Raw genomic sequence first — 20,843 nt, forward strand, 5'->3', positions numbered from 1 at the left:
AGGCACCTTGCCGTGTTATCCTCTCGTCCCGTCCGGCTCCTGCCCAGGGCGCCGGGGCAGTGAGCCGCGCTCATGGGACCTGGTCACCGTCCCCATGTGCACCCCTCGGTTGTCGCCTGGGTGGACTGTGCGGGCAGGGGGGCCAGGCCACGGAGCACCCGGGCTCAGCACACCCTGGGGCTGGCTGGAGCCTTGTCTCCTGAGCTGTTCTCTGAAAGCGAGGGTGTTTGCTTCCTGGAGCTCCGGGGCGCCCGTGCGGCGGTCCCTGAAGTGCCCCGGGTTCCTCTCTCTAGGCATCTGGGCCACAGGCCTCAGTTCCACCCCCTGAAGCACGGATTCGACGAGTGGTTTGGATCGCCCAACTGTCACTTTGGACCTTATGACAACAAGGCCAGGCCCAACATCCCTGTGTACCGGGACTGGGAGATGGTTGGCAGGTAACAGGCCCCGCCCACTGCTGCTGCCCACCCGCCAGCTCCTCGTCCTGCCCAGACTTCGTGCTGTGACCTCTGACTTACAAGAGCCCCGCGTCCGGGGGCTTCTGACTGTCTCAGGAAAGGTGCTGGGAGCCCCGGATGCTCCCCAGAGCGAGGCGCGTCACTTGGCTTCCGGGGTTTGGGCCCCGTGCCCTGAGGGGGCTACGCTCTGCACGGTCAGCCTCGCTCCGAGCCACCGTCTGGGGGGCCGTCGGCTGCAGGACCGACCTGGTCTGGCCATCGGGTGGCTGCAGGCAGGCCCTGGTCTTTCCTGTCTGGCCTAACTTCCCTTTCTTCCTTTTGAAATTATTTTTGTTCTGGTGGAAGCGCAGTACACGTCACTGGACCACAGAGCTGGGCCAGCATTGCTGAGGGGTAGCTCACGCAGCACCCCCATCCCAGACCGCCTCCGTCACCCTGGAGAGATGCCCACACCCGTTAGCCGTGCCCGCCGTGGCCGTGGACTGGCCGCTTCCTCTCGCACCGTCCTGCCTGTTCATTGGCGGGGCTCCCCTCCTCCCAGATGGTGGGGTCACCGGGGCACCAGACTCCACCCCGGTGGGTCCCCGACGGGCCTGGGAGCTTCCAGGCTCCGGTTTTGTTCTGACGTGAACGTTTCCGTCTCTCTTGTAAACGAGGCCCCTGACTTGGCCCAGGAAATCGGGGGGGGGGGGGCTTTCCTGCCCTGAAGGCCGACTTCTGTCTGGATCTGTACTGTTTTCAGATTTTATGAGGAATTTCCAATTAACCTGAAGACCGGAGAAGCCAACCTCACCCAGATCTACCTGCAGGTGACGACAGCAGGGGCTGGCCCGGCTCTGGGGTGGGGGTGGGCCTGGGGCGGGGAAGACGGTGCGCGCTTCTCCTCAGGAAGCACTGGATTTCATTAAGAGGCAGCAGGCAGCTCGCCGCCCCTTCTTTCTACACTGGGCCATCGACGCGACACACGCGCCTGTTTATGCCTCCAGGCCTTTCCTGGGCACCAGCCAGCGAGGGCGGTGAGTCCTTGGGCATGTAGACCTGGGCCCCGGGGCGGGGGGTCTGCTGTGCTTGGTTACCACCAGAGGCTGGGCCCTCGCTACCACTGTCAGCTGTGGACAGAGGGAAGCATCTGTGCCTCTGCCCCGATTCCGTCTGAAACTCGACTGGAACGCCCCCTCCTCGTCCCTCCCTGAGGTTCGGCTTCGGCCGCCCTCTGGTCCCGGAGGCCACCGGCCCCTGCTGACCGCTCCCTCCTTCCCGCAGTTACGGGGACGCCGTCCGGGAGATTGACGACAGCGTCGGGAAGATTCTGCACCTCCTCCGGGACCTGAGCATCGCAGAGAACACCTTTGTTTTCTTCACGTCCGACAACGGCGCTGCCCTCATTTCTGCGCCCAGACAAGGCAGGTGACTTGAGCAGATGGGGCTCCACCCGGGGCCCCCCAGCAGCCCTCCACCGGGCCGAGTGTGAAGGGCTCAGCCTTGGGGAGGGAGAGACACCGGCAAGCGCCCCCCAGGTCCGATGCCCCTCTTCCCCACCGCCTGGCAGGTGCCTGGTCAGGAGGGAGAGCTCGGTGGGGCAGGCGGAGGCAGAGGCTGCGGCCCTCACCGCGTCCTGCCTCTCTACTGGCCAGCCCTGGGGCCAGTCGCGTCCGGAGTTCTCTCTCTGAAGCCGCAACGTCCCCTATCAGCGTTTCCGTTCTGATCTCAGCTGTAACACAGTGGCCGTTGTGACTGGACACGTCTGCCCCTTTTTCTGTGTTTGGGGGCCTCCCTTCCCACGGGGGCGATGACCCTGCGGCAGCCAGGCCCAGGCTTGGCGCCCACCCCGCCCCTCGGAAGCGCCCCCCCAGGCCTCGTGGTGGGTGGTGTCGGGAGGGGAGGGAGCAAGCCCCCCTCCCCTGCAGTGCCGGAGCCCCTGGCGCAGCGCGGGGGGCCTGCTCACTCCCCCAGACCCTCCGTCTGTGTCCCTGCCAGCCTGCAGTCCTCCTGAGGACCCTGGCTCTAGGCCTCTCAGGCCTGAGGCTTTTCCACCTTGCGGAGCTGGAGCGAGGTTGTTAGAGCCCGCGTTTCACAGTCCTATGAGGGTTTCACACCCCCGTGGTGATGTCTCTTTTTCCCTTTCTTCTTAAAAAGGCTGGGCCCCAGGAGGGCCCTGAGTCACTCAGACAGCTCTGGAAGGAAGGCCACAGACAGCTGGAAACCCCACAGGGCCGGGCCTGTCTGGGGAGGCACTGGGGGACCTTACAGCCACGTGTCCTGGGGGCAGAGGGGCCCAGGGATCTCCAGGGACAGGAACAGCGCAACTGGCTTCGGCCGAGAAGGAGCTGCAGGGGCAGAACAAGACAATGAAAATCCATGTACCCACCCCCAGCTGGAGAGACAGGAGCAGGAGAGAAGTAGGCCCTCATTGGCCTCTGGCCTGTGACCCTTGCTGTCCCTGTGCTGACCAGCGAGGCCCATGCTCGGGGGTCCCTCCCTCCATCATGGCAGCGAGCCGGGGACGTGCGATTCGCCAGGACCGGGCTGTCTGCCCTCGGCACCGCCTACAGCCAGGTTCAGGGACCACCTGCTCAGAGCAGGGCATGTCAGAAACACGGGATCTGCACCCCCAAACCCCAGGCACACAGGAGCTGCTTGTGCACAGTGACATTTAGGGAACCTGGCACCTGCCAGGCCCGGGGTCGGGACTGTGTCTTAACGTTTCCACGTCTTTCACTAACATGTCCACGTGCTGTGTGTGTGCGTGGTCGCGGTCTATGGGGGCATGACCTTATGACCACAGCTCTAGGTCAGAGCCATCTCCAGGCGTTCCGACCTTGAACTTGAGGCCTGACAAAGGACCAGGGCTGGTCCTTTGTCTCCACAACGGCCTCAGTGCCTCAGTAATGTCACCTCCAAAGGGCCAGGCGGGGAGCCAGGTGGACAGACGTGTCCCGAGGGCGAGTGCCCGGCAGGGTGTTTATGGCCCTGGGGACTCAGGCACGTGGTCTGATGGGCGACTATCCCCAGGTGGCAGCAATGGCCCCTTTCTGTGCGGGAAGCAGACCACGTTTGAAGGTGGGATGAGGGAGCCTGCGATCGCCTGGTGGCCCGGGCACATCCCTGCCGGCCAGGTGAGTCAGAGCCGGCCTTGTGCCTGCCCTGCAGTCATCCTGGGGCGTGAAGCCGTGGCCCCTCTCTGGCCTGCTCCCTGCGCTCGTTCCTGCCCTGCAGTCATCCTGGGGCGTGAAGCCGTGGTCCCCTCTCTGGCCTGCTCCCTGCGCTCGTTCCTGCCCTGCAGTCATCCTGGGGCGTGAAGCCGTGGTGCCCTCTCTGGCCTGCTCCCTGCGCTCGTTCCTGCCCTGCAGTCATCCTGGGGCGTGAAGCCGTGGTGCCCTCTCTGGCCTGCTCCCTGCGCTCGTTCCTGCCCTGCAGTCATCCTGGGGCGTGAAGCCGTGGTCCCCTCTCTGGCCTGCTCCCTGCGCTCGTTCCTGCCCTGCAGTCATCCTGGGGCGTGAAGCCGTGGTCCCCTCTCTGGCCTGCTCCCTGCGCTCGTTCCTGCCCTGCAGTCATCCTGGGGCGTGAAGCCGTGGCCCCTCTCTGGCCTGCTCCCTGCGCTCGTTCCTGCCCTGCAGTCATCCTGGGGCGTGAAGCCGTGGTCCCCTCTCTGGCCTGCTCCCTGCGCTCGTTTTGCCACGCACGTGTCATCGGGCAGGGAAAGCCTCTATTCTGCGTGTGTGGACATGCAGCGGGATGTGACCGCACGTGTGTGTGTGTGCGCGTGGGCGTGGGCGTCAGCAAGCACGCCTGGGGACCTGGCCCCTGGCCGCCATCTGGGCAGGGCAGGGCGGGCATCCTCAGCGCGTCTGCGCCACGTCCATTGCAGGTGAGCCACCAGCTGGGCAGCATCATGGACCTCTTCACCACCAGCCTGTCCCTCGCAGGCCTGGAGCCACCCAGGGACAGGGCCATCGACGGCCTGGACCTCCTCCCCACCATGCTCCAGGGCCGCCTGACAGACAGGTAGGGTCCCGCCGGGCACTCGCCCCGCCCGGCGCCCCGCAGCTGGCGCCGGGGCCGAGCTGGCTGACAAAGCAGGTGTCCTCGCCCAGGGGGAGGTGAGACCCGGGGGTCTTGGCATGAAGTGCTTGGTGGGGTGGAGAGGCCTTGTTCCTCCCTGCGGCGTCCCTCACCCTCTGCCCGGCCCCAGCCTACACGCAGCTCCACGCCGGGACGCTGTCCAGAGGCAGTTGCTCCAGCTCAAGATCTGCTACTGTTTTGCTCAAACAAAATGAGTTTCCCAGGCTGCCGTGAAGGGGCGTGGACTCTGAAGGGTGTATAGTGTAACCAGAGCAGGCTGACGGCCAGGAGTGGACGGCTCACTGTCTCTTTTCTGTCTTGAAACCTGGCATGAGAGCTTGCTACCCCTGGCGGGGGTGGTAGGGGGTGCCAGCCGCCACGCTCGTCCCCACAGGCCCGCCTGCCGTGCCCGCGTGCTACCCCCTTCCTCCGCCGCCAGCCTCTCCAGCACCGGGGCTGAGGGGCGGCCAGGGGGCCCCTCCACAGCCCGGGGACCCTTTCAATCGACGCCGCCTGTCCCCCTGACAGGCCGGTATTCTACTACCGTGGCAACACGCTGATGGCGGTCACCCGTGGCCAGTACAAGGCCCACTTCTGGACCTGGACCAATTCCTGGGAGGAGTTCAGGCAGGTGAGGCGGTCCCGGCTCTGTGAATGCCTCGTCCCTCACGTCCCACCTTGGGGAGGCCTCTGTGCCCCCAGCTCACGTGCTGACCTGCTGTCAGGGACTTGGGGGTGACGAGCTGTGGCCACAAGGACAGCACCCACCCTGGCCCGCGCCACCCAGGCTCCGGAGACGAGCCTCAGGGCCGCTCAGCCCCAAACCCGGGTCAGATGCCTCAGGGGCCCAGGCAGACCCGGCACCTCCCCGGCCTCCCCTCCCGTCCACCCACTGGCCCGGCCAGGTGCTCGGCGGCCCCCCGAGACGCTGTCGCCATGTTTGCTTCCCCGTGTCCACCCCCAGTCCTGACGGTGGAGTGCCCCTGCCAGGCCCGGAGCCCCACTCGGCCCTCCCAGCTCGCGGCCGCCCACCACCTCCTCTCCACGTGCCTGGGCCGCCCCCCACTCGCCCTCCCCTAGCCAAGCCTGTGCCTCCCCACGTCCCGTCACTGCTGAGCTGTCCTGAGCACCCGGCACCCCGACGGGCAGGGCTGCGGCTGGCTCGCCCTGAAGATGCCAAGGGGCCGAGGGCCTAGGAGCCCCGCCTGAGGGCCCCTGGGGACAGCGCGGCGGCCCTTGCCCCTCCCCGGGCCCTCCCCACCCCACCCCGGAGGGTCCCCGTTGCGTCCAGCTGCACGGGTTCGCCGGCATTCTGGAAGCCACCGCTCGCGCGCCGTGGGCTGTTGGGCCTCTTGAGGGCAGGTGTGGTCAGCCCAGCCTCCACCCAAGCCGGAGCCCACAGGGGCTGGGGAGCCTCTTCGAGCCCAGCGTGTCTGCAGGCAGCGGGCAGCCAGCTGCACGGCCTGTGCTGACCCGAGTGCGTTCACGGTGGGGCGGAAAGCGTCAGGAGGCCCCCTCGGCGCGGCGGGGACACCCGAGCGCAGGGCTCCGCGGGGAGCGCTGCTTCCCTTTCCCAAGGGTTATCTGTGGGGCTTCTGGTTAACGCGCAAAACTGCCGTCTCTTCTCCAAGGCGCGCAGGCGTGCAGGCACTGGGGGGTGCCCCCTGCGGTGGGTCTGCACGGTCGCAGTTCCATTCAGATGCTGGGGGCGGGGGAGGGGGCCCCGCACGCTGCTTTGATGGCCCCTCTCCCTGCAGGGACCAGTAAGGCGGAGGGGGTGTGTGCAGTCGGGAGGGGCCCCAGAAACCACGACAGCGGCCTTGTGGCCGTCGACAGCTCCCTGAACTCTGTGGAGACTTGCCTTCCAGGCGATCAACACGTGAGGGGCAGCCTTGTCTGCAGGCTGGGGGCGTGGCTTAGCTGAGGAGGTCAGGGGTCCCCAGGTGCAGGGTTCGCCCGAGGGGACCTTGTTAACTTCCCCCTGTACCCTTGTCTGGGGCATCTCCCACCCCCTCGACCCCCCGACCCCCCAGTGCCTGTGGGCCCACCTGCCCGCGTCCTGACCGGGTACCAGAGGCGAAGGAGGAGTGAGCATTCTCCCTGTGCCAGGTCTGGCGCCGCCATCACCCCCAAGCCCGTGGCCTCCCCTCAGGAGGCGTCTGAGGCCCGGGGGACCGAGGCAGGAGGGAGGGCCCGTGTGTCCATGGGACCTTCTGCATTTCTGGACTAAATCCACGAGCGTTGGCTCAAGGGCACGGCTCGCCCGCCCCCCTCCTCCTTCCCGTCCTCCCAACGCCAGTGCTGTGCTGGGGCAGGGCGCCCCGCGCCCCCTCTGCCTGGCTGGGCTGCGTGGGGCTCAGCTGCGCTGCCCCTGGGGCAGGTCCTCCCTCCCGAGAGTGGCTGTGAGAGGAAACTCCTGCACGAATTAGCGGCGTCTTAATCAAATAGCTGATGATTTGCTTCCAAATGGTAATTCGTGTTTTCTGTCTAGACTTGGATTCTTCTCCATTAACTGCTCGGCGTTTTTATGCTAAACGTGGTTGTTTCTCCCACCGTTAAATCCACTTTTGTTCTCCAGCTGGTCTGCTCTCAGAAGGTCAGAGGTCACTTACTTGGGACCCACCTGGGTGTCCGTTCTCCACAGCTTAGATTGCAGCCGCTGACTCAGGGGTCTACAGCTCAGGGCAGACGACTGGGACTTACCTCGCTCCTCACTTCCCTGCTCTACTGAGAAGCAGGGTATTCGCTGCTCCGCTGCCGGGCTGTCCAGGACAGGCCCGCGGGTGCTGGGAGGGCTGCCGTCAGGCTGCACCGCGGCCCGCAGGAGAGGCAGGGGGCACGACTCTGTCCCCGGCCCCGTTTTAAGGTTAACGGGCCCCGCCACGGCCCCGCTCCAGACCCTGTAAACAGTGTCCCATGATGCCTGGAGACCAGTGCCCAGCTGCTTATGGGGCCCTGAGGTCCCCAGTGCTTCTGGGGTGGCAACCCTTGGCCTCGCCCCACTCTGCCCAGATGGCAGCAGGCCTTTCCCTAAACCAAGTCAGGGAGCCCCGGGGGGGCAGCCTTCAAGCCTGGGGGACACGCTGGCGCGGGAACCCCATCTCACGCGCGCGTCGAAGGCTGAACCCCGAGGGCAGAGGCCGCCTGGAGGGCGCGGAGCAGGGCTGCACACCTGAGCCTTGGTGGAGAAGACGCTCCGTCTCCTGTTAAGGGTGGGGGCGGTGCGTCCGGGTCCCCTGTGTCTCCTCTGGCTTTCAGGCCTGCGGTCCCTCCTCCTCAGCTGGCCAAGGAGTCTTGGAGGAGTGCCGACCGCTGCGCACCTCGTCTGCCACGAGGCAGATAGGGTGGACGTGAAAAGCTTTGCTCTAGGAATTAGATAGAAGATGGACTGAAATATTTTAGAGACTCACCACCTCCTCCCCCAGGAAAGTACCGAAGCCCTAGGGGACGGCGCACAGGGCCGATGGCACGCAGCCCGGGGCTGGGTGGCAAGCAGGCTCCGCCCCACAGCACGGCATCCGCGGTCTTGCTGTGCTCGCCAGCTGCGAGCCCCGCACGCGTCACCTGCGCTCCCGCCTGTCGTTTCAGGGCGTGGATTTCTGCCCCGGGCAGAACGTGTCGGGGGTCACCACCCACTCGCAGGAGGAGCACACTAAGCTGCCGCTGGTCTTCCACCTGGGACGAGACCCCGGGGAGAGGTTCCCCCTCAGGTGAGCCGGGGGTTACGGGGCCCCAAGTCCCCTTGTGGGGCGAGTGCAGCCGACCGAGCAGGGCGCCGAGGGCCCGGGAGCCACGCGGTCTCAGGGCGTTTGGGGCAGGACCAGCCTGTCCGAGAGAAATGAACCGGGGCCAGAGGATTAAAAGGGACCCTGAGAGAGGAGAGATCGGGCATTTCCAAGCCTTTGCAGCTCAGGGCGCCTGCGATGCCGGGCGGTGCCCCGGTGGTTCCTGCAGGCAGCAGGCTGAAGGGTCACAGCTGCTGTCCTGGGCGTGACGTGGCTCTGTCTGAGCCCTCATTTGCTGGGTGGTTCCCAGGGTGCACGCCTCTCGGGGAGGGCGGGCGGGACAAGGTGTGGGCCCCAGCTGCTCTTCCCGGGAGGCTGCTGGATGGTGACCCCGGGGTGGGGGGGGCTTGTTCCTCAGTCTCCCCCCCAACCCTGGCCTACCTGGGTGGGCTGCCCCACTTGCTCTGTCCCTCCCTCCACCTCGGTGACCTGGTGCCCCTCGCCTGCAGCATTGCCAGCACCGAGTACCTGGACGCCCTTCGCCAGATCACCCCGGTTGTCCGGCAGCACCAGGAGGCCTTGGTCCCCGGACAGCCGCAGCTCAATGTGTGCAACCGGGCGGTCATGGTAGGTGGTTCGTACGTGGGCTGTGGGGGGCATCCCAGGGCCATGTGAGTGCTGACCGGTCTGCTGCAGGCACGAACTCCACTTCCCTCCTGCTTCTCTGTCTCCGATCTCACAGGAGTGGCAAGGGGTCGCTTGGTACCTCTGCAGGTGCAGGACGAGCCAACCCCATGTGGGATGTGGGTGTTGAAAGGCTGGGCAGATGGCCTGGGGTGCAGCAAGCCCATGGGCCACCTCCGAGCACAGCCTCCTCCAACTCCATGGGGGCTCACCCACAAGTCTGTCCCATAACTGGGGAGTCTGTGTGGCTCCCTGTTCCACAAAGATGGGCAGTCTCCCGTCCCCGCGGCAGAAGCTCCGGCAGCACCCCAAAACCCGCAGAGCAAAGCCAGTAACTTAGCCTGGCTTCCAGCCCGTGAGTGCCCCCGCCCCGCACACCCCATTCCCCAGACCCACCTGGCGGTTGTGAGGACGGCTAAGCCCCTTGAAGCTGCGGGCGCGGCCGGGCCTGCGGAGCCGCTGCCTCGAGCCAGGAGGTGCCTGAGTGATGCCGGGTGGCTGTGATGGGTGCGCGTGAGGACGACGCACGGGTGTTGGAAGCATTCCCTAGCGGTGAGGTGTAGCAGGGGGCCGGTGGCCTTGGGGGCGGCCGAGGGTCGTTGGCCAGGGCCAGTGGGGCAGCCTGGTCGCTGTTGTCCACATCTGGGGCTCACAGGGGAAGACATTTGGGGCGGGGGCCAGCAGGGCCTCCCCCTTCCCTTGGAAGGACGCCAGGCTGGCATTCCGGCCTCTGGACTCAGCACTGGAGCAGAAGGGCCTCCCTGGCTCAGGACCACTGCGGCCCCTCGGGTCCGAGGAGCCCCTGGTGCCCCCTGCAAACCTGTCTTGTCCTCTGTGACACGGTGCTGTCCGCACGCCAGCACGCCATCTCCTGTCACGCCTGCCCTGTGGGCCGAGTCTGCAGGTAGCAGCCGTTGCCTGGTGGCTCAGAGACCAAAGGGGTCTTAGTGACGGTAGGGGAGATGGGGAGGGACTGACTCGGCCGGGGTGCTGCCGCCACCTGCTGGGCGCGGCAGGAATTGTCGAGGCTCGGCCGACCCCGTAACAGGAGAAAGCAGGGACCCCCGCCCCAAGTGAGCTGAGGACCCCGGAAGAGCGTGGCTTGGCCTCAGACTCTGAAGCGAGCACTGCCACCAGAGAGGTGCATGGACTTAACAGTGTGTGGACGCGTGTGTGCGTGTGTGTGTGTGTGCGCGCACGCGAACACACGCGAGCGTGCAAAGCCCTCCCCCGTCCCCGCACTCTGCCTGGGACCCGCTCGTCCAGGCCAGCGGGTGAGGACTCTGGGTAGCGACCTCTGCTCTTGGGACAAGAGCAGCCCGGGCAGCCCGCCTCCCTGAACCCCCAGGCTCCCAGGTTGGGTGCAGAATCTGTTTTCTGCAGGCACCTGGCCCCTTCCTCTGCTCTGCCTCAGAGGTTGGCAGCTGCTTCCTCATCTAACCCTGGCCCTGCCGGGCGGCCACTTGATGCTGTTCAGGGCAGGGGAGGGCTTTACTGCGGTTCTCACTGGCGCTGATGTTCTGATTCAGACTCAGGCCCTGGCAGGGGCGGTAGTAGGGGGAGTGCCCCCCACAGGGTGATTAGGGGGATGGGTGCACCTCCTGGGTGAGGTGACACGACAGCGCCACAAAGGCTCCCTCTCAGGGGCATGAGTGTCCTGTTTTCTTTTTTCTTGTCTTGTTTTTTAAAGGAACATTTATTTATTTATTTATTGGCTGTGTTGGGTCTTCGTTGCTGCGCGTGGGCTTTCTCTAGTTGCGGCGAGCAGGGGCCACTCTTTGTTGCAGTGCACGGGCTTCTCATTGCGGTGTCTTCTCTTGTTGCAGAGCACAGGCTCTAGGCGCGTGGGCTTCAGTAGTTGTGGCACACGGGCTCAGTTGCTCCGCGGCATGTGGGATCCTCCCAGACCGGGGCTTGAACCCATGTCCCCTGCATTGGCAGGCGGATTCCCAACAATTGCACCACCGGGGAAGCCCGAGTGTCCTGTTCTGCTGCCGGGAAATCATGGCCACACAAAGGACGTCAGCCCATGAAGGTGCAGCCAGGAGAGCCTGTGCTGAAGCAGGCCAGCTCTCCCTGGGGCACCAAGGCCTCCCCCTGTAGAGCTTACCGGGAGGCCAAGGTTGTGTGGGCAGTTAGCGGACTGTCCCCGTCAGTGACAGGCAGGCCCTGTTAATACCAGGCTGCTGTGGGGCAGTGTCTCCTGCGCCGGCCTCAGGCCTTGAGTTGCCTCCGAGCCAGGTGGAGACAGGTGATTCCACACTGCAGCCACCCATTGCGGTGGGGCAGGTCACAGGCCTGGGCAGGGCAGGAGTCTGGAAAGTGCTGAGTCCACAAGTGCTTGGAATAACTGCGTGTCCCCTTTCTGAACTTTCATTACCCAGAACTGGGCGCCCCCGGGCTGCGAGAAGTTAGGGAAGTGCCTGATGCCCCCGGAGTCTGTCCCAGAGAAGTGTTCCTGGCCCCACTAGCACCGGCTTGGGCTCAGGACAGGAGCCTCAGGGCTCCTGTGCTGCAAGAGCCCCCACTCCCTCTGCCCTGACTGCTGCCAGACGGACAGCCAGCAGCAGGACCTGCAAGACTACGCAGCCCGGCCCTGGAGTCAGCTCCCAGCCCACCGGGCCTGTCTGACTCTACAGCCGCAGGCTCACATCAGCCCCTGAACCGGAGGCTGCCTGCCTCATGTCCTCCGCTCTGCTCCAGCTACCTCCCAGCTGCCTCTTCCAGGGCCTGAGCTCTGCCCAGGACCCAGGGGCCTGACTCGCCGTGGCTGCCCCTGCAGTCCCCTCAGGACTTCAGCCCTGGTGTCAAGGGCGGCCGTGCCAATCCTGTGTTGCCCCTTGGCGCTGTGCACAGGGGATACCCCAGCGCCCCTCCCCCGCGTACTCCCCCCACCATGGTCGAGGGGTGTGAACATGAAGGGGGAGGAGGCCAAGGGCCTCCCTGTCCCGGAGGAGCCTCGACAGCCGAGGCCTCCCCAGTCCAGCGCGGACAGCTGAAGCCACCAGCGTCCCTGGAGATCAGGACTCCCAACCCCAGCACACTGTGGGGCCCGCCTGCGCTTCAGCACTCCCGTCCTCGGGCCCAGGGTGGCAGCGCTTGAGGACGAGCCCATTCACCAGCGAAATCAGGAGAGCCTGAGCAGGACTGTGAACGGCCTCCAGGGACTTCCCCTTAAGGCTCGTGGGTCGTTTCCATTGTGTGGAGTTTCCACTCTGCAGACTGTCACACCAACTCTGTACTGTTGTAAGACTTGGGAAATTATGAAGAGAACAGGTTTAGAATAAAGTAACAGGCATTTTAGCCTTTTGTTTTTAAATGAAATTCTATTTGGGGGAATTTGTCCCCCCTGGGTACCACGGTGGGGGCTGGAGTGGGCCAGGCCAAGCATTCCATCACTCCCTCTGCTGCCCTCCCCCAGCAGGTCCCGGGGGAGCCAGGCAACAAACGCCTGGGCTTCCGCCTCTGGCTCGCCCCGCCCCCGGCCGTTGGTTCTCTGAACTGCTCCCTTCCGGGCCTCTGCACCGCACTCCTGCTCGGAGTCCCTCCTTGCTCCGGTCCTCAGGCACTGGCGCGCTCCTGGGGAAAGGGCCAGGCTGTGTGTGTGCGCCGTGCGCCCCGTGCGCGCGCTGGCCCCCTCGCACCGCGCTGCAAGAGCACGGCCGAGACCCGCCGGGGAGGGAAGAAGAGCGGGCGAGGCAGTGCGCGCCGCCCGAGGCCTGGGGTCCCGGCCACAGCTGCGCCGAAGACCTGCGGGCGCTCTCGGCTCGGCCGAACCGGGCGAGGATTTCCCCGACAGTCCGGCCGGGGCTGCGTAGACGCCGTACTCCATCAACCCTGACTCGCACCTGGGCCCCGCGCGAACGTCCTTGAGGCGGGGACGCTAGTGTTCAGGGCACAAGAAATAAGCACGTGTCTTAAGACCGACCGCACTTCAGATTCGATGAAATACGGTACCTCCTACGGGAGATGGTGGGCCCCGCCCACCCGAACCCAGACCCTTTCCACGCTGGCGCGGAGCCGCCTTGGGCTCCCGGCTCCGCCCCCTGGGGGCTCCTCCCCCACCCCGCGCAGGCGCGGAGCCTACTAACCGGCTCTTGCCCTCGAGACGCGCGGATGTTGAGATGGCGGATTCCGAGCTGCAGCTGGTGGCGCGGCGGATCCGCAGCTTCCCCGACTTCCCCGTCCCCGGCGTGCTGTTCAGGTACGGGCAGCCGGGCCACGTGGGGCGCGCGGGCGGAGGAACGGAGGGACGCACCGGCCGCGCGGCCCCGGATGTCGGGGCGCGGTGGGCTCTGCCTGGGCCCGAGAGTCACCAGGCTTGTCCTTGCGTGCCAGGGACATTTCACCCGTCCTGAAGGACCCCGACTCCTTCCGCGCCTCCATCAGCCTCCTGGCTAATCACCTGAAAAAGGCCCACGGCGGCAGGATCGACTACATCGCGGGCAAGTGGCGCGTCAGGGCTCCGCCGGGTCCCCGGACTCTCCCTGGTGCTGCTCGAGTCTGCCATGAGGGCGCAGTGTCGGGAGTCCTTTACCCCGGGCAGGGTGGCTTTGGGGGTCTTTTAGGGGACCCGCCGGACGCCCCAACGGTGCTTGGGTTGTAAGAACAGACCCGCTGCCCCATCCCGACTTTGCAGCCGTGAGAGGGGCGACAGGCCCCTCCAGCGGCCGGGGAACGCCTCTGATGGGTGGGTGCCGGCGGCGGGGCTGAGGGCAGGCACGACAGGTGGGGGTGTCTGACCAGAATCCACTGGGCCAAGCATGCTTTCTTGTCTTACCGGCGGGTATTGAGCGCCTGCCGTGTGCCAGGTCCTGTACCCAGTGGTGGGTTTTAGGAAAACCCAGGAGATCGTGGAAGATCCTGGCGCAGGTCCTGTTTCTCTTTGAGAGCCCCCCCCCCATACTCCCTGGTTCTTGGATACCCTGAGGGGCCACAGCACTGCCCTGGAGGCTGGAGGGCTCCAACTGGTTGAGTCCTGCAGAGGATTCTTCCCTTCAGAAGCTCTTCCTCCCTAACTACACTCGCACGTGGGGAAGAGGCCCTTGAGTTCCCCCATCACAGCTCAGTCCGCCCCCGGAGGTGGACTGCCTCTCCTGCTGGACTAGAAGCTCCTGGGGCAGACGCTGCACCGTCTGCTAAGGGCGTTTTCAGGTACCACCAGCCACTGGTGAGCAGCTGAGCTTTGGAGAGAGGTCAGGTGACTTACCCGAGCCCACACAGCTATTTACACCGCCGTGTACCGAGTGGCTCCTGACCTCTCTAGCACCTAGCAGTCCCTGTGTGGTAGGTGATCTGTCAACATTCCCAGAGTGGTTGGATGTCAGTGGTCTTTCATCTGGAGGCAGCAAGGCTGTGTGTCCTGTGTCGTGATGGCTACTTGTCACGGTTCAGCCCTGACCCATGGGGACCCCAATGCTACTGTACCACGCGGCTGCCCCCCAACACCCCAGGTCTCGCCGACAGGCCTAGACTCCCGTGGCTTCCTGTTTGGTCCCTCCCTGGCCCAGGAGCTGGGCTTGGGCTGCGTTCTCATCCGGAAGCGAGGGAAGCTGCCAGGCCCCACTGTGTGTGCCTCATACGCACTGGAATACGGGAAGGTGAGAAGCCTGGGGGCTGCCTCTGTGGACCCTCCATTCCCAAAAGGAGAGTCGTGGACGCCAGTGGAGCTGCCGTGGTTGGTTGGAGTGGACATGGGAACTCAGGCTGAGAAGCTGGGCCAGGCTGACGGAGCCAGGAGACAGGGTGGGTTGGAACTGGGGCCCAGGGGCTGGCCCCTTGTCAGTTCCCCAGCTCTGCACACTAAGGCCTTTTGGGGAAGCTGGTAGGTCACATGCCCGCTTGCTTCTGCAGGCTGAGCTGGAGATCCAGACGGACGCCCTGGAGCCAGGGCAGAAGGTGGTGGTGGTGGATGACCTGCTGGCCACTGGTGGTGAGGGCCTGGCCTCAGGGTCTGGGGGGGTGGGCAATGGGTCTCAGCACTCTAGCTTCCCAGGGCCTGCCTCCACACCACCCCTCCGTCCCTTCCTCCCTCTCTCCCCAGGAACCATGCGTGCAGCCTGTGAGCTGCTGGGCCAGCTGCAGGCCCAGGTGCTGGAGTGCGTGAGCCTGGTGGAGCTGACGTCTCTGAAGGGCAGGGAGAAGCTGGGGACTGTGCCCTTCTTCTCTCTCCTGCAGTACGAGTGACCCCGGCCCCAGCCCCCCACCAACTGGGAGAGAAGAGGATCGGCCGTTGGGGCCCGGCGGGGCGGGACTTGGGCGCAGGGCTGCTGCCTGGGGGGCCTGCGGGGGCTTCTGGAAGCCCCGAGGCCTGGAGCTGCAGGCTCATTGACAGTGGAATGAGAATGAGAATAAACAACTGACTTTCTAGAGCGAGTCTCCTCCCCAGCGTCAGTGTGGGAAGGTGCGGGGGCCCACCCAGCAGGCTGGGCGCTTTCTGACATTAGCGTTTGGTGGTTCTCGAGCCCTGTGAGCCGCCGTATGCACGCACAGGGGCAGCCCACCCTGGCTTCCTCTGCTGCTGTAACTCCACGCACGCGTGTGGATTTGAAACAACTTTATCTCACAGTTCTGGAGGCCAAGTACAAACACCAGGGAGTGGGTAGGCAGGGCTGGTTCCTTCTGTGGGCTCCAGGGGGAGCCTGTTCCCGGCTCTCGGCTCCGGGCATCCCAATCTCAGACCCAGTGTGTGCCTGCCTGCCTCTCACGAGGGCCCTGTGTGACACCCAGCCCGCCCAGCTACTCCAGGACCACCTCGGGATCCCACGTGGACACCTGGGAGGGTTAGCTGCCAGCCACACTACCCTCCCTGCACCCTGTGTACGAGGGGGGCCTCCACCACACTGGCCAGAAGCCCTCGAGCCCAGCAGCCACAGCCCTGACCCTCACGGGGACTCGGGACAGGGAAAGCAAAGTGCGTCGTGTTCCTAGTGTAAAACAGACACAGGTCCGGCGGCCCGGCGGTGTTGGCACCTGTCCGCCGGGCTCACAGCGCCTCCTCAGCACGGGCAAGGCGGGCCAGCTGTGCCGTGACACCTGCCAGGTCAGCGGCCTTGTCCAGCTTGACGTAGGTGTCAGTGCGGATGCGGTGGAGGCTGAGCCAGTTGGGCAGCAGCTCAGAGAGGAGCTGCACGTGCTTCTCCATCTCCCCTGCGGAGAGAGGGGGCACGTGAGGCTGGGGGTTGGGGCCCTGAGGCCTCCCAGGACAAGACTGGGAAGGACTCCAGTAGTGACCTCACAGCCTTGCCAAGGAGCTGACCCTCCCGTGGAAACCCCACAATGGGAGGCGCCCCGCCGCTGAGGGACCAGAGACCTTGGAGGCAACAGGCAAGTCCTATGGGGCCTGGGGGCCGATGGAGGGACCGCAGGGGAAACAAGGCTGGGTTGGGTCGATAGGGTGGGAACAGCCCCTCAAGGCTGCAGGAGGCAAGGGGGCCAGACCACCTCAGGTGAGCCCAAGGGTACGGTGCCCGCCCTCACCTGGGACCTGGGGAGGGCCCTGCACGTACCGGGGCTCATGGCTGCGCGGTAGCTGCCCACCATCTTGGCGCAGGCCACCTCCATGGTAAGCGCTGGCTTGCGCTCTGACACGAAGACGCTGCGCAGCACGCGGGCCAGCTCGGGCAGCCGCTCGAGCCGCTGCAGCCGCAGCTCCTGCTCCGGGCGCCGCGTCATCTGCGCCAGCTGCTTCTGCGCCTCCTTGGCCCGGACCTGCCGCGGGCATGGACGGTCAGGGGACGTCTGCCTCAGCCCCACCACCCCCCCGCGGGGACGCCGAACACTCACCCGCTCCAGCAGGGCCTGGGACACCCCCTTCAGAGCGGCAGGCGAGGCGGCCGGCGGGGTGGCTGGCGGTGCCGGGCTGGGGGGCTGGGGGCTGCCAGGCTGTGCCGTGCGCTGCGCCAGGTCACTCAGAGCCTTCTGCATCTGAAGCAGGTCAGAGGGGAGAGGTCAGGAGACGCCTCCCCCCAGTTCAGCCACAGGGGAGGCTCCTCACACCCCGCCTGTGTGGACCCCCCCAGAAGTCCTTTGGCCCAGGGTCACCCCGGCACATCGAGGGCCTGTGCTCACCGCCCCAGGGCAGAGCCTGCTGGTGGGCGGTGCTCCGCTTGTGGGGAGAGCAGGTCCAGCTACCCTGAGGCCCACGGCCAAGGGTGGAGCCTGTCAGGCACCAACATGGGGGTCAGGCCGCCCCGCACCAGCCTTACCCTGGGTGACATCAGGCTGCGGGCACGGGCCAGCACCTCCTGGGCGGAGGCCAGCTTCTCCACGGTGGGCGGCTGGGGCAGCTCGGCTGGCTCGACGTCAGGCACTTCGTCCACATTGAAGCGGGGGTGCCAGCGTGTCAGCTGGTCCTCGGGCACCTCCATGGGGGGGTTCAGGGAGGCCAGGAAGGCCTGTGTGAGAAGGGGGGGCACCAGCTGACCCTGGGCACATCTGCCTGTGGGTGTAGAGAGCTGTCCGGATTCCTGTCCCAGCTGGGCAACCTCGGGCAAGTTACTTCACTTCTCTGAGCCCCAGGTGCTCAGCTGGGCTGAAGGTACAGCATAGAGCACCCAGCAGCACCCACTGGACTCTCCCCAAGCTTCCCGGGACCAGAGGCTACCAGCCTCGAGCTCCCTGCTTGTCTGCTCAGGGCCAGGGTCCCCGCCCAGCCCCGCGCCTGCCCACGTGTAGAAGACAGCCGTGGACAGTGGTTAAGAGAACTCTAGAATTCAGCCTCGGGAGGAGCCCATTTCCTGTGGCAGCAGATGGGGCCGCGACAGCAGGGACAACATGAGGACCTGAGCCGGGGGACCCGCTCACCCTGTGATGCTCCCGGACTCGGGCTACCAGCTTCTGGGTGAAGACCTGGCGCCGCTGCAACAGGTGCGACGCCGTGAGCCGGGGGGCCGCACTGCCAGCCTCTGTGGGGAGAGTCCAGGCCTGAGCCCCAGGGCCGAGCCTACCCAGTCACCCAGCCCACCCCACGGGTGTCAGACAAGGCTCAGTGCCTGAGGCCTTACACCCACGCTGAAACCGTGCAGCGTCCTGGGCAAGAACCCGAGGCCCAACACACTCACGCTGGTCCAGCAGCGGCTCGATGGTGAGCTGGTAATCAGACCTCCTGACGCCATCCTTGAAGGTGGGGATGTGGTGCTCCTGGCGGAAGCGGTAGGAGCCAGGGTACACGGTTTTGATCTGGCCCACGTTGCGCTCCTCAAAGCGCCTACAGGACGAGGGTGTGGGGGGTCAGAGAGCTGGGGTCAGAGGGCGCACAGACTCCAAGGGCAGGACGAGGCCCTGACCCCCCAACCCCCGCTCACTTGTGCATCATGTCCTGGACGCCCTGCTTGACCTTGGTGAAGGTCACAGTCTCAGAGCGGTTGTAGAGCATGCTCACGATGGTGTCCATGCTGCGGAACATCTCGGCCAGCACCTGGTACTTGTAGGGCAGCACAAGGCCCGGGGGCCCCGGCTGGGCCAGGGCGTGGAAGCGCTGGTAGGCAGGCATCTGCTCACCACTGCCAGGGAGGGAGCGGGGACGTGAGAGAAGCACCACACCCACCCCCTCCAAGCACCCAACGGCAGGCAAAGCGGTGGGGGAAGACCCCAGAGCCTGGGGTTCCACCCCCAGGGTTCACTGCGCACCAGTTTACAAAGCCCCTACGCACCCACTGTCTCCCAGTCAGGAGCACTACCAGGGCCAAAGACCAAAGCCTGGCCTCAAAGCCAGCTGTCCCCCAGGGCGGTCCCCGACCGTCCCCAGCCCTGGCTTGTCTGTAAGAGGCATATGATAACTACGTGACCTGCTAGGACAGACACGGCGCCAGGTCCTGGTAACCGCTGGCTGTCCAGGTGGTCTGCAATTCGCAAGAGCTGGCCCTCCCACAGACGGAGGCTGACACAATTGCACTGCACTGATCCCTTGGAGGACGCGGCCCTCCCCGACCCGAACCACCACAGCCCAGCCCCGCCAGGCCTCCCACCAGGCCACCCCTTCCTGGGTGCCTAGCCGCCCTCCCTAGACTCACCACAGCCCGGCTGGGTGCCCCTCGTCCTCCGGCGCGCTGGGTTCCCCGGCATTCTTCTGTGCACTTGCCTTCAGCTCCTGGACCCGTGCCCCCAGCTCCTGTGCCCGCTGCAGGCACGACGTGAGCTCAGAGAGAGTGACTTTGGAAGGGACCTGCGGACACAGAGTGCTGTCAGCCCGCCTGTCACCCCGGGCCAGTCCACCTCCCCTGCCCTCAGTCCAGCCTCACCTTGTCCTCGTCCTCCTGGGCTGCCAGGCAAGGTCGCTGGCTGGCCGAGAGGGGGGCCTTCTTTGTCTTCTTGCTTTGGGGAGAAGAGTGCTCTGGGGAGCCAGCGGCAGCTGGAGAACTAGGGCCAGAGACCTGGTGGGAAGGACCCCAGAGATGATGAAACCATAAGACTCCGGGGTGCACCATCTCGCAGAAGGCCTGACCCCTCGCCCACTCTTGCAGACGAACCTGGCGTTTACCAGTCCGCTGGGCTCTGGCCCTCCCCCAGCGTGTGTCAGATCAGGCACCCCCCCCGCTCCCTGTCAGTGGAAGTCCTCTGGAAGGGAGGCCCCGCGAGATTACGGGATCCCGCCTGCCAGGTGCGCGTGAGCTGGCCCTAGCCCCTCCTCCCGCGGGGGGCCTGGGTTCCACCTGGGTCGGTGCCCTCCTCCAGGGCAGGTCTCTCCAGCAGCCCCGCCCCCGCCCCACCCGGGCCGGCTCACGGCTCCACCGGTTCCCTCCCATCTGTCTCCCTCCCAGGCCTCAGTTTCCTCCTCCCCTCCGCGCCCTCACCGCGTTGGCCGGCAGCCGCAGCCTCCTGCGCGCGGGCGGTGCAGGCTCGGCGCGCGTGGGCTCGGCGGGCGAGCGGGCGCGCTTGCGGCTGCTGCCGGGGCCGGGGGCCGGGGCGCGGGGCGCGGACTTGGCGGGACTCGGGGTGCGCCAGGCCGGCTTGGTGCGCGTCGGCTTGGCCCGGAGCCCAGGACGGCGGCGCGCGAAGAAGTCGGTGAGGCGGCACTGCGCCATGGCGGGAGCGGCGGGAGCGGCGGGACCGGGGCTGCGGGACCGCGGCTGCAGGACCACGACTGCAGGACCACAGGCGGAAGTGGAGCCGCTTTTCCCGCTGATTTTCGCGCCGCGCCCTGGCCCCGCCCCGGCCGTAGGCGGAACCATCGGCGCCTTGGCCAAGGGGGTTGGCGCAATATGGACGGGCCCGGGCGCGTGCGCGCTGGCCCTCTCGGGCTGCGCCTACCGCGCATGCGCCGCGGCGAGGGTCTCGGTTGTTTGGTGGTAGGTGTGCCGTTTCCCGAGTGCCGGATGGGTCTGCACCGGGCGGCACGGTGCCGGGTGGCCGTCGAGCCAGTGCTGTCCTGGCAAAGAGGAACATGCTACGCTGCTTCCACCTGAAATTTAAACTGATACGGTGCAATGAAGCTGGCGCCCAGCTGCGCGGACTAGGAGGGCGCTGCGCACGTGCCCGCGGGGGCGGGGGTCTCGGCGTGTCCTGGGCCTGGCCTGGCGCCCAGTGTGCGGCCCAGGACCCTGAGGCTGGTGGATGCGCCTCGAAAGAAGGTGTTCGGCAGTTTTGCGAACGGACCGAGACCACTGAATTGCACACTTCTTTAAGGGTGAAGGTTATGTTTCAATCAAGCTGTTATGTTGCTCTCAAATGGCCAGATTGGAAAGAAAGTTCTTAAAGCCTGAAGCTGGGTTATCTGGCAGGCTCAATGTCTGTGGAATTCCCATCACAGAAAAATGCAGTCAGCCCGGTTCTGAAGTCTGACCACAGGTCTGGGAGGAAACTAAATCACAAGGGTTGTCTGTGGGAGGGGGTGAGGGCTGAGACGGGAGTTTTACTTTGCCATCTTCTCCAAGTTTTCTGTGAGGAGCATGAATCGTGCCTTTACAAAAGTAAA

At 65.8% G+C, this 20,843-nt stretch overlaps 3 protein-coding genes across 15 annotated transcripts in view; 2 read left to right on the plus strand and 1 right to left on the minus strand.

Annotated features, from left to right (window-relative positions):
* Positions 1-12,220, plus strand: part of GALNS (galactosamine (N-acetyl)-6-sulfatase) — a 22,005-nt gene extending 9,785 nt beyond the window's left edge. For 2 of the 7 annotated variants that reach the window (XM_079906829.1, XM_079906828.1), the window contains exons 5-13: positions 294-437; positions 1,201-1,267; positions 1,347-1,474; positions 1,722-1,861; positions 3,471-3,574; positions 4,327-4,463; positions 8,109-8,230; positions 8,755-8,872; positions 8,988-10,363. In XM_079906829.1, the coding sequence (XP_079762955.1) occupies positions 294-437; positions 1,201-1,267; positions 1,347-1,474; positions 1,722-1,861; positions 3,471-3,574; positions 4,327-4,463; positions 8,109-8,230; positions 8,755-8,872; positions 8,988-9,264 (1,237 nt within the window). In that variant the 3' untranslated portion in view covers positions 9,265-10,363. Of the gene's footprint in view, positions 1-293; positions 438-1,200; positions 1,268-1,346; positions 1,475-1,721; positions 1,862-3,470; positions 3,575-4,326; positions 4,464-5,048; positions 5,152-8,108; positions 8,231-8,754; positions 8,873-8,987; positions 10,364-11,313 lie in introns of those variants that run through there. The other 5 variants (XM_079906827.1, XM_079906826.1, XM_079906830.1 and 2 more) reach the window with 5 other exon arrangements.
* Positions 12,221-12,516: 296 nt separating this feature from the next.
* Positions 12,517-15,388, plus strand: APRT (adenine phosphoribosyltransferase). 6 transcript variants are annotated; one of them, XR_013825355.1, is made up of 5 exons: positions 12,517-13,133; positions 13,268-13,374; positions 14,396-14,674; positions 14,783-14,861; positions 15,107-15,145. XR_013825355.1 is itself a non-coding variant. In XM_079908199.1 (5 exons), the coding sequence occupies exons 1-5, from the start codon at positions 13,054-13,056 to the stop codon at positions 15,289-15,291; spliced, it is 585 nt and encodes a 194-aa protein (XP_079764325.1). In that variant the 5' UTR covers positions 12,517-13,053; the 3' UTR covers positions 15,292-15,388. The 6 variants fall into 6 exon arrangements, 4 of the variants coding, with proteins under 4 accessions (XP_079764325.1, XP_079764327.1, XP_079764326.1 ...); XR_013825356.1 differs by lacking the exon at positions 15,107-15,145 and adding an exon at positions 14,973-15,028; XM_079908199.1 differs by having other exon boundaries at positions 14,396-14,529; positions 15,107-15,388.
* A 108-nt stretch (positions 15,389-15,496) lies between these two features.
* Positions 15,497-20,074, minus strand: CDT1 (chromatin licensing and DNA replication factor 1). 2 transcript variants are annotated; one of them, XM_079907605.1, is made up of 10 exons: positions 19,723-20,074; positions 19,171-19,302; positions 18,943-19,094; positions 18,235-18,432; positions 17,992-18,137; positions 17,735-17,835; positions 17,137-17,325; positions 16,715-16,855; positions 16,438-16,639; positions 15,497-16,078 (listed from the first exon to the last, which is right to left on the minus strand). In XM_079907605.1, exons 1-10 carry the CDS (start codon positions 19,951-19,953, stop codon positions 15,915-15,917), a joined length of 1,656 nt encoding a protein of 551 aa, XP_079763731.1. In that variant the 5' UTR covers positions 19,954-20,074; the 3' UTR covers positions 15,497-15,914. The 2 variants fall into 2 exon arrangements, with proteins under 2 accessions (XP_079763731.1, XP_079763730.1); XM_079907604.1 differs by lacking the exon at positions 16,715-16,855 and having other exon boundaries at positions 19,723-20,036.
* Between the last annotated feature and the right edge of the window lie 769 nt (positions 20,075-20,843).

The sequence above is a fragment of the Stenella coeruleoalba genome, assembly GCF_951394435.1.
Source record: "Stenella coeruleoalba genome assembly, chromosome: 20".
In the NCBI taxonomy this organism is placed as follows: domain Eukaryota; kingdom Metazoa; phylum Chordata; class Mammalia; order Artiodactyla; family Delphinidae; genus Stenella; species Stenella coeruleoalba.

Excerpts from the sequence above, each read along its gene's own strand:
- CDT1 (XM_079907605.1), bottom strand. The coding sequence starts at position 19,953 with ATGGCGCAGTGCCGCCTCACCGACTTCTTCGCGCGCCGCCGTCCTGGG. Across the intron at positions 19,095-19,170 it reads CCCAGGAGGACGAGGACAAG|GTCCCTTCCAAAGTCACTCT; the intron begins GTGAGGCTGGAC and ends CTGTGTCCGCAG. Across the intron at positions 16,640-16,714 it reads CCCAGGCCCTGCTGGAGCGG|GTCCGGGCCAAGGAGGCGCA; the intron begins GTGAGTGTTCGG and ends TGCCCGCGGCAG.
- APRT (XM_079908199.1), top strand. The coding sequence starts at position 13,054 with ATGGCGGATTCCGAGCTGCAGCTGGTGGCGCGGCGGATCCGCAGCTTC. Across the intron at positions 13,134-13,267 it reads GTCCCCGGCGTGCTGTTCAG|GGACATTTCACCCGTCCTGA; the intron begins GTACGGGCAGCC and ends CTTGCGTGCCAG. Across the intron at positions 14,530-14,782 it reads ACGCACTGGAATACGGGAAG|GCTGAGCTGGAGATCCAGAC; the intron begins GTGAGAAGCCTG and ends TTGCTTCTGCAG.